Source organism: Lepidochelys kempii, chromosome 26, assembly GCF_965140265.1.
Source record: "Lepidochelys kempii isolate rLepKem1 chromosome 26, rLepKem1.hap2, whole genome shotgun sequence".
Taxonomy (NCBI): Eukaryota; Metazoa; Chordata; order Testudines; family Cheloniidae; genus Lepidochelys; species Lepidochelys kempii.
In genome coordinates, this window is record NC_133281.1 from 7,373,475 (window position 1) to 7,383,629 (window position 10,155).

At 51.8% G+C, this 10,155-nt stretch overlaps 1 protein-coding gene across 2 annotated transcripts; it reads right to left on the reverse strand.

Moving 5' to 3' along the window:
• Positions 1 to 982: 982 nt before the first annotated feature.
• NEFL (neurofilament light chain) lies at positions 983 to 8,087 on the reverse strand. Of its 2 annotated transcripts, none has more exons than XM_073325123.1 (4): positions 6,761 to 8,087; positions 4,373 to 4,497; positions 2,973 to 3,229; positions 983 to 1,559 (listed from the first exon to the last, which is right to left on the reverse strand). In XM_073325123.1, the coding sequence occupies exons 1-4, from the start codon at positions 8,054 to 8,056 to the stop codon at positions 1,387 to 1,389; spliced, it is 1,851 nt and encodes a 616-aa protein (XP_073181224.1). In that variant the 5' UTR covers positions 8,057 to 8,087; the 3' UTR covers positions 983 to 1,386. The 2 variants fall into 2 exon arrangements, with proteins under 2 accessions (XP_073181224.1, XP_073181223.1); XM_073325122.1 differs by having other exon boundaries at positions 2,901 to 3,229.
• Between the last annotated feature and the right edge of the window lie 2,068 nt (positions 8,088 to 10,155).

Genomic DNA, 10,155 nt, shown 5'->3' on the forward strand with positions numbered 1-10,155 from the left:
AGTCACTGAAAATAAATATGCTCAGAACAAGATATGAGATACTTATCTTCTTTTGAGAGTTGCTGTCATGGTTTGCCTCGCTCTTCCCTTTCTAGTTGCTCTCATTTTTTGTCTACTCTGTGATCCTATTTCGTGCAACTTTAGGCTGATCTTTGGAAGCTGAAAGTCATTGGCTGATTTGCAGTAGAAAGGAAGACTCCTGGGGGGAAGGTACGAAGATAACTTAGTGAAAGCTCTATGGGAAAGCAGGTCACATTCAAGTAGAAAGATATAAATGTTTGATGTCATTCCCCTTGAATGCAACACAGTTTTGATAATTTTTATTAAGGACCTGATCCAAAGTCCCCTGAAGTGAATTTCCATTGACTTCAGTGGGCTTTGGATCAGGTTGTAAAGCATAAAGGACCTGAGTGAATTCCAAATGACGCCCTCTGAGAACTGTGTTTGTGTTAGAATATGCTAATATATATATTTTCCCCTTTCTGTCCACACTGGATTCTCTCACACTGGAGTTGAACTAAATCTGTCCCTTATGCCAGTATGTGTGCAATGCAACTCCCAAGCTGCAATGTAAAACCTTTCCAGAAGTGTAGTGACTATGGCTTTAAATCATGCAACTGAGAGCATATACTCAGACTGCTGTGGCTGTATGGAATCACCATTTCTTCAGTGGGGCTCTGCATAGACCTGGCAGTCTGTCCATGTGCTACACTTTGCAGCTTGGAGGGGGCTTATAAATCGCTCCCCCTCCCCATTATTTCCTTCGCTACTTAGACTGTTCAATACAGATTATGTTCCAGACATGTGAAGAATTTGTGAACGATAACTCTGTGTTTACGTCCTCAAAAGCACCAGCTGAAAAGGAATATTTACCAGTATTACCTATAGAGGACTGGAACATTGGTACTTCGTTCTAATGTGTATAATTTTATCAGTCATTTCCAGATGTATTTGGTAACATATGACACACACACTGTGAGAAAACTGTGTATGCAGTTCTTTAACTTTATTGTCTAGCTTTATTGCACATACTTTATTGAAGCCTTCGTTACTTTACCACTCAAGGTTCCATAGCTATTTTGAATTTAGTTTAAACATATTTTGTCTCCCAAGGGACTTAATTTTATTTTAATTTTAAGGTTTTGAATCATCCAAATTGAACGTAGCTCCTGAACTGTAAAGTAAGTAAACACCATGCATATTCTGGAAGCAAGCCAATGGGTACTCTGCAAGCATACTTACACTGTGCATAGAGAAAAAACACCATAGAACTTTAACTTTAAACCTAAATGGTCTCTGAATTAAATACATGGTGTGACATTTTTAGCTCAGTAAATTTATGGATTGTTTTGTGACCTGATTGGGGAAACTGACACACAGTCTAAATCAATCCTTCTTTGTCTCTTTTTTCTCTTCCTTTCCTGCTGCCTCTTCCTTCTTCTCCCCATCTTCAGCTTCCTCAGCAGCCTCTTGGGATTCCTCTCCTTCTTCTGCTTCTTCCTCTTCTCCTCCTTCCTCCTCCTCACCCTCTTTGGCTTCCTCAGATTCCTCCTTGGCACCTTTAAAAATTGAGCAGCAATAAAGAATTCCACATCTTGCATGTAGTGGCTGCTGAGCCAGGGTCTTGATTCTGCTTTAATTGAAGTCAGTGATAAAACCTCTGCTGACCTCAATGGGAGCATAAATGAACTTAGTTTGGGGACATCAAAAAACCGTACATTAACTTTAGGGTGTGTTTATTTAAGCTAGGGCTTTCAAGAGAAAAAGAGAGTTAGGCACTAAATCATATTGAATTTCAAAGGGATTTGGGTGTTTAACTTCTCTAGGCTCCTTTGAAAATCCTGGCCTTAAAAAAACCATAACTGATTGCCAACTCATTTTAAGCCCTGATCCAAAACCCACTGAAGTCAAAAGGAGTCTTTCCACTGACTTCAGTGAACTTTGGATGAGCACATTGGTGATCTACTAGACAATGCACTATCTAGTTACAGATGAGCTTTCATACTAAGTGGATCTTAGGTAACTGTTTAAATAAAACCAAATTTGCTTTCAGATGTATGTAGTTGAAATCCTCCCTCAAGGATTAATCATCACAGATCATTAATAGCTGCCTGTTTAATTTTTTCCCCACATTTAAGATTTTACCACCCATTGTTTATGCTGCCCCGAGAACGATTATAGCATCAAAAAGAGAATGAAGGTTCTCAGTGGAGCTCTAGTTCAAAGACACAGAATAACTAAACAAATTGCAACAGGAACTGGGAAAGAATGCTCCGGAGAATAATTATTTTTAAATGTTTCTTTAAAAACTTCCGAGTTTAGTAAAGAATGTAATGGGAAAAAAGTACTTTGGTGGAAGGAGGACAGTGAAAGAACTGGCAAGATCCCCAGCTGATGTAAATCAGCACAGCTTCACTGAACTCAATCGCATTCATTTATGCCAGCCAAGGATCTGGTTCAAGATCTTCTCTGGGAATTAATATTTAGTTCAAGATGTTCCTGTTCTTTCCAGGAATGTCTGCAAATGGTAAGTTAAGTATTGTTTATTGGCTTGAGAATTTGCCAATAGCACTTTCTATTAACATAGCCCAATGCTCTTCCTTTGAAAGTCAATTGCAAAGCTCCCATTGACTGCCAGGAGAGCAGGATCAGCCCCATAATGTATTGAACATTCAATATTTGTCTGATTTCATCCTTCATATTGTACTTAGGTTTTCCCACACAGGCATCATGGGGTCAATCCAACAATTCCTTACTTATGTGAATAGCCCCATTTAAGCCAATGGGTCTATTCACTTGAGTTAGGAGTGTTTATATTAACAAAGGTTTGCAGATTGAGGCCTCATATATGAGCATAGGTGAATTCAGGAATAGCATGCTTTGAAAGGAACCAAATGTACCTTCTTCCTCTTCTTCAGCTTCTTCTCCTCCCTCCTCTTCCTCAGCCTCCTCCTTCTCCTCCTCCTCCTCACCTTCTCCTTCTGAAGGGGGTGCTGCTTTGGCCACTTCCATTTTTGCTGCCTCAATAGTCTCCTCTACTTCTATCTGTTCTTCCTGAACGTGACTGGAGTAGTAAGCAGGGAAGGAACGGGCTGACATCAGATAGGAGCTGCTCTGTAAACCGCTGTAGGCAGACCTGCCAAAGACTGGGGCACTCTGAGTGTAGCCACTGGTTATGCTTCCAACACCAGTGAAACTAAGCCGTGTCTCCTCACCTTCCAACAGTTTTCTAGAGGAGGAAAAAGAAACAATTATGTATTGTTTGTCCTGCAGTCGTGCCTAGAAGCCCCATTCATGGGCCAGGGCCACATTGTGCTGGAGGCTGTACAAACACAGAACAAAAAGATGGTCCCCGCCCCCAAAAAGATTATCGTCTTACACACTTTTAGTAACAAATACCATTATTCTACAATAACCAACTGTCTGGCAATTATACATTGATCCAAAAAGATAGGATGGCACTTTATCAAAAGGAGTTACCCAAGGTAGAAATTAGACATCAATGTGCATCGCTGGATGTAAAGATCCCTTTGAAAGGGAACTAATGAAAAACAGCACGAAAATAACATCACTACGACAACAGTGGAAGATAGTTGTATTCTGTTACACTGTAGGACTGCAGAGTAGGGACACCCAACCATTTGACCTCCTCCTTTGTTCCAGGGAGTCCCAGTTTAATAAATATACCAAGCAGTTTTATACTGAAAAAATAGTCCCCTGCCTCTACACTCAGATGCAGGCAGGCAACATAATTTTAACTTGAGGTTTGCAGTTTCCATTAATGCCTTGGGTCAAGCATAGAACAGTGATGTAGCAGTAAGTTTGCTCCCAAACATTAGCTGAGATTTTAAAAGCACCTAAGTAACTTTTAGTGGGAGTTGTGCTCCGAACTCACTTAGGCACTGTTGATAACCCCAACCTTTGTATTTATTATTTTAATTAGGCTTTGCTGGTTCTAATAAACTTTTTTGTATTCAACAAATCTAAGCATGGAAGGTTTATTATATAGTGAAGATTTTGTCCTGAAGCAAACACTTCACCTTCAAATCATCTTTGGTTGGCTTTTTCTGTGAGTGGCTTAAGGGGCTAGTTAATAAAAACACTGAAGAATAAAATAGAATTCTATAGGAAACGTGCAGCAATGTTTTCTATAGTGACAAGAGAGTGCAGAAAATGACCTAACAGTTCCTATCTATTTCAGATACCTATTAGTCTATGAAAGGCTAACGTAGTCAGCAGCTATAATTCTTGCCAAATATTAGAGCTGATTATATAAAGGGCTTGAAGCTAGCGAGAGGCATGAAAAATAAAATGGAATTTCTCCAGCTGCAAGAGAAAATTTCTGATTCACTTAACTCTTTCTCCATCATACCTGTATGCTGCAATTTCAATATCCAGAGCCATTTTCACATTGAGAAGATCTTGATATTCTTTCAAATAACGGGCCATCTCACTCTTTGTGGTTCTCAGTTCATTTTCTAATTTATTAATGGTGTCCTGTTGGGAATAAGAATATTCAGAAACATAAAATCTTTCGTTCCTCTTATGTACTGCAGTGACGGCTTGGAAAATAATGCTACAATCCAATTAAATGCAATCCTGTTGCAGCAAGGGAATGTATTTCATGGACCCAAGTCTGGCTTCAAATAGAAGGTTGAAACTCACATTAAGTGCCGCATCATCTGATAGGGTTTTTCCATGTCTAGCATATATGATTCCATTTCATTTAATATTTTTAAGATCCAAAGTGGTTTTGATTTTCCCTGTTTCTCACAAACAGTTGCCAAAATGTATTTTAGTCCCCACTCTTTTTTAAAGAAGCGGTGCTCATTTGAGGACAGAAAGCAAGTTATGTTGTAAAGCTACACCATAACAAATACTATTTTACGTGTTAGCCTAATGTCGTTTTTCTTTAATTCATGGAACTTCCTGCCAATAAACACAATGGACCAGATCCTTAGATGGTATCTACTGGCATAGTTCCTCAGTGGAGCTACATCGATTTGCACCAGCTAAAGATCTGGCCCATTACATTTTGTGCTCACTACCTGCATTTGAAGATATGTTTATCTACTCCATTTCCATCAAAGAAGTGAGGGATTCTTTGCTACTTCAAACTAGTTAGTTCCTAATATGGTGGTTACTAAAGGAGAGAATGACCCTCTTGAATCACATTTTGTTTTAATGATATAATCCTGTACTTCTTACTATGGCAAAACTTCCAAATGCCTTTAATCACAGAATCACAGAAGTGTAGGATTGGAAGGGACCGCAATAGGTCATCTAGTCCAGTCCCCTGCACTCAGGACAGAACTATGTAATAACTAGACTATTCCTGACAGGTGCTGATGAAGAGTTTTGCCTGAGTAAGGGCCACAAGATTTTACATACAGTAATAAGTGATTCAAGGACTGAATTATTCCTGAAATTTTTGTATTTTTTAAATACATACTCCCTTCATTTTTTCTTAATCTTTTATTCTTTACTCCTTTTGCATTTTCTAGCATGATCTTCTTAATTAATTACATTATTTTTTCATTAAAGGATCAATTAAATCCTTTAAAAATGTGTCCATCTAATTAATATCATCGAGCATGCATTAGAACTAATGCCACCCATTCCGATTTTATTCATTAACGACAATATATAATTCATAAATATCTCAACCCAATGAATTTTAATCCTGCTAATAGAACTGTACGCCAACATTTACCAAAGTGATCATAACTATGAGTGTTTTTAATTGTAGTCATGTAATTAGCACTGTGTTAAACACCTTTGTAAGTAATGCAGCTCATTTAACTGCACTCTGTTATAAGCATTGCAAAACATTCATCATAACTAATGACACCTTTTTAGATTTCAGAGTAACAGCCGTGTTAGTCTGTATTCGCAAAAAGAAAAGGAGTACTTGTGGCACCTTAGAGACTAACCAATTTATTAGAGCATGAGCTTTCCTGAGCTACAGCTCACTTCATCAGATGCATATTGTTATGCATACCACGATATGCATCTGATGAAGTGAGCTGTAGCTCAGGAAAGCTCATGCTCTAATAAATTGGTTAGTCTCTAAGGTGCCACAAGTCCTCCTTACCTTTTTAGATGCGACTCTTATTGCTGAGTTCTGCTTATTTAACCGGAATTGGCTTTCAACTTAACTCTTTAAAAACTATTCCTGTAATTAATATACATCCTGCTTAATGCAAACCTTTTTTGTTACTTTCTCCTATAGCGGAGGATACAAGCACCACGGACATTTTGCTTTTAATTGCAAGGAAGCACAGTCTATGTTCCGGGGGTCCCTGCAGGGGGAGAGCTCTGAGTTGCCCAGAACACTGCAGGGTTCAATTCCCTGAGTAGGGCCCGATCCAAAGCTTGCAGAAGACAATTAGTGTATTCCCACTGACTTCAATGGGCTTTGGAGCCGGGTGCAGATGATGGGGATTTCTGCACCGTGCCTGGACAGATGCTGGGGTTACTGCCTTCATTACTTACCTAGGTGCTGGACAGCTCCCTGGGCGGGCGCGAGGGACACCCCACGGCGCCGGGCAGCTCCCTGGGCGGGCGCGAGGGACACCCCACGGCGCCGGGCAGCTCCCTGGGCGGGCGCTGGGGATGGTGCCTGAAGTTACCCGTCTGGGCGCTGCGGGTGCTGGACAGCTCCTGCTGGGAATGCTGCCCGGTGCGCTCCCCCGCTGCCCGCCCGGGCGCTCCAGGGGCCCCGGATCCCCGCCCGCGGGGCGGGCGGCGGCTGGCTCACCTGCATGGCGGAGATGTCGTCGTTCTGCTTCTCCTCCAGCTCCTGCAGCTGCCGCTCCATCGCCTCGTTCATGCCGCGGGTGGCCTCGATCTCCAGCGTCTTGGCCTTGAGCAGGCGGCGGCTCTCGGAGATCTCGTCCTTGGCGGCCCGCACGGCGTCCGTGTTCTTGGCGGCGCTCTCGGTGAGCACGGTGAAGCGGCTGCGGAACCACTCCTCGGCGTTCTGCATGTTGCGGGCCGCCAGCTTCTCGTACTGCGCCCGGATGTCGCGCAGCGCGGCCGAGAGGTCCGGCTTGGCCGCCACGTCCATCTCCACCGAGAGGTGCGCGTACTGGATCTGCGCCTGCAGCTCGGCCAGCTCCTCCTCGTGCACCTTCTTGAGGAAGGCCAGCTCGTCCAGCAGGCTGTCGACGCGCTTCTCCAGCTCGGCCCGGGCCAGCGCCGCCTCGTCCGCCCCTTTGCGCGCCTCCAGCAGCCGGCCCTCGGCCTCCTCCCGGCCCAGGGTCTCCTCCTCGTAGCGCGCCTGCAGCCCGCGCAGCGTCTCCTCCAGGCTCTCCCGCTCGCCCTGCAGCGCCTGCTTCTCGCCGCCGGCCTCCTCGGCCGCCAGGCGCAGCTCGCGGATCTCCTGCTCGTAGAGGGCGCGGAAGCGGGAGGGCTCGGCGTGCTTCTGCCGCAGCACCAGCAGCTCGGCCTCCAGCACCTTGTTCTGCTGCTCCAGCTCGTGCACCCGCTCGATGAAGCTGGCGAAGCGGTCGTTGAGGTCCTGCAGCTGCGCCTTCTCCTGGCTGCGGAGCGACTTGAGGTCGCTGCTCATGGCCGCCACCTGGCCCAGGTCGAAGCTCTCCCCCGCGGGCAGCAGGCAGGCCGAGGCCGAGGCCGAGGAGGCGGCGTAGCTGCGGCGCGCCGACACGGAGGAGGCCGGCGCCGAGAGGCTGGAGTAGGGGGAGCGGGACAAGCCATAGCCGCCGCCGCCGCCGCTGCTGCTGCGCACCGCGGCCATGTGCAGCCGGGGGCTCTCGGCGTAGCGCCGCTTGTAGGCGGGGAAGAAGGGGTCGTAGCCGAAGGAGCTCATGGCGCCGGCCGCCGCAGGAGCAGGAGGAGACGGGGCTGGCTGTTCTGCGCCCGGCCGCCCGCCCCTATTTATACCCGCGCAAGGGGGCGCTGAGGCGGCCGCCCCGGCGCCGCTGCCAGGAGCGGGGGGCGCGCTGCGCCACGGGGAGGGGCCGGGCTCCGCCTCGGGTCGCCTCCCGCCCTCGGAGTGACTCTCAGCCCGCTGCAGCCCGGCCCCCCGCGGCATCGTCCCTCGTCCCCCCACGGCATCTTCCCTCGTCCCCCCACGGCATCGTCCCTCGTCCCCCTCGTCCCCGGCCCCCCGCGGCATCGTCCCTCGCCCCCCTCGTCCCCGGCCCCCCGCGGCATCGTCCCTCGCCCCCCTCGTCCCCCCACAGCATCTTCTATTGTCTCCCTTGTCCCTGTCCCCCCGCGGCATCGTCCCTCGTCCCCCTCGTCCCCCCACAGCATCTTCCCTCGCCCCCCTCGTCCCCGTCCCCCCGCGGCATCGTCCCTCGCCCCCCTCGTCCCCCCACAGCATCTTCCCTCGCCCCCCTCGTCCCCGTCCCCCCGCGGCATCGTCCCTCGCCCCCCTCGTCCCCCCACAGCATCTTCCCTCGCCCCCCTCGTCCCCGGCCCCCCGCGGCATCGTCCCTCGCCCCCCTCGTCCCCGTCCCCCCGCCGCATCTTCCCCCGCCCCCCTCGTCCCCGTCCCCCCGCGGCATCGCCCCTCGTCCCCGTCCCCACACGGCATCTTCCCTCGCCCCCCTCGTCCCCGTCCCCCCGCGGCATCGTCCCTCGCCCCCCTCGTCCCCCCACAGCATCGTCCCTCGCCCCCCTCGTCCCCCCACAGCATCTTCCCTCGCCCCCCTCGTCCCCGTCCCCCCATGGCATCGTCCCTCGCCCCCCTCGTCCCCGGCCCCCCACAGCATCTTCCCTCGCCCCCCTCGTCCCCGTCCCCCCGCGGCATCGTCCCTCGCCCCCCTCGTCCCCCCACAGCATCGTCCCTCGCCCCCCTCGTCCCCCCACAGAATCTTCCCTCGCCCCCCTCGTCCCCGTCCCCCCATGGCATCGTCCCTCGCCCCCCTCGTCCCCGGCCCCCCACAGCATCTTCCCTCGCCCCCCTCGTCCCCGTCCCCCCGCGGCATCGTCCCTCGCCCCCCTCGTCCCCCCACAGCATCGTCCCTCGCCCCCCTCGTCCCCGTCCCCCCATGGCATCGTCCCTCGCCCCCCTCGTCCCCGTCCCCACACGGCATCTTCCCTCGCCCCCCTTGTCCCCATCCCCCTACAGCATCTTCCCTCGCCCCCCTCGTCCCCGTCCCCCCGTGGCATCGTCCCTCGCCCCCCTCGTCCCCCCACAGCATCTTCCCTCGCCCCCCTTGTCCCCGGCCCCCCACAGCATCGTCCCTCGCCCCCCTCGTCCCCGGCCCCCCGCGGCATCGTCCCTCGCCCCCCTCGTCCCCCCACAGCATCTTCCCTCGCCCCCCTCGTCCCCGGCCCCCCGCGGCATCGTCCCTCGCCCCCCTCGTCCCCGTCCCCCCGCCGCATCTTCCCTCGCCCCCCTCGTCCCCGTCCCCCCGCGGCATCGCCCCTCGTCCCCGTCCCCACACGGCATCTTCCCTCGCCCCCCTCGTCCCCGTCCCCCCGCGGCATCGTCCCTCGCCCCCCTCGTCCCCCCACAGCATCGTCCCTCGCCCCCCTCATCCCCCCACAGCATCTTCCCTCGCCCCCCTCGTCCCCGTCCCCCCATGGCATCGTCCCTCGCCCCCCTCGTCCCCGGCCCCCCACAGCATCTTCCCTCGCCCCCCTCGTCCCCGTCCCCCCGCGGCATCGTCCCTCGCCCCCCTCGTCCCCCCACAGCATCGTCCCTCGCCCCCCTCGTCCCCGTCCCCCCATGGCATCGTCCCTCGCCCCCCTCGTCCCCGTCCCCACACGGCATCTTCCCTCGCCCCCCTTGTCCCCATCCCCCTACAGCATCTTCCCTCGCCCCCCTCGTCCCCGTCCCCCCGCGGCATCATCCCTCGCCCCCCTCGTCCCTCCACAGCATCTTCTATTGTCTCCCTTGTCCCCGTCCCCCCGCGGCATCGTCCATCGCCTCCCTCGTCCCCCCACAGCATCTTCCCTTGCCCCCCTCGTCCCCGTCCCCCCGCGGCATTTTCTATTGTCCCCCTCGTCCCCGTCCCCCCACGGCATCGTCCCTAGCCCCCCTCGTCCCCGTCCCCCCACGGCATCGTCCCTTGCCCCCCTTGTCCCCATCCCCCTACAGCATCTTCCCTCGCCCCCCTTGTCCCCGTCCCCCTACAGCATCTTCCCTCACCCCCCTCGTCCCCGTCCCCCCGCGGCATC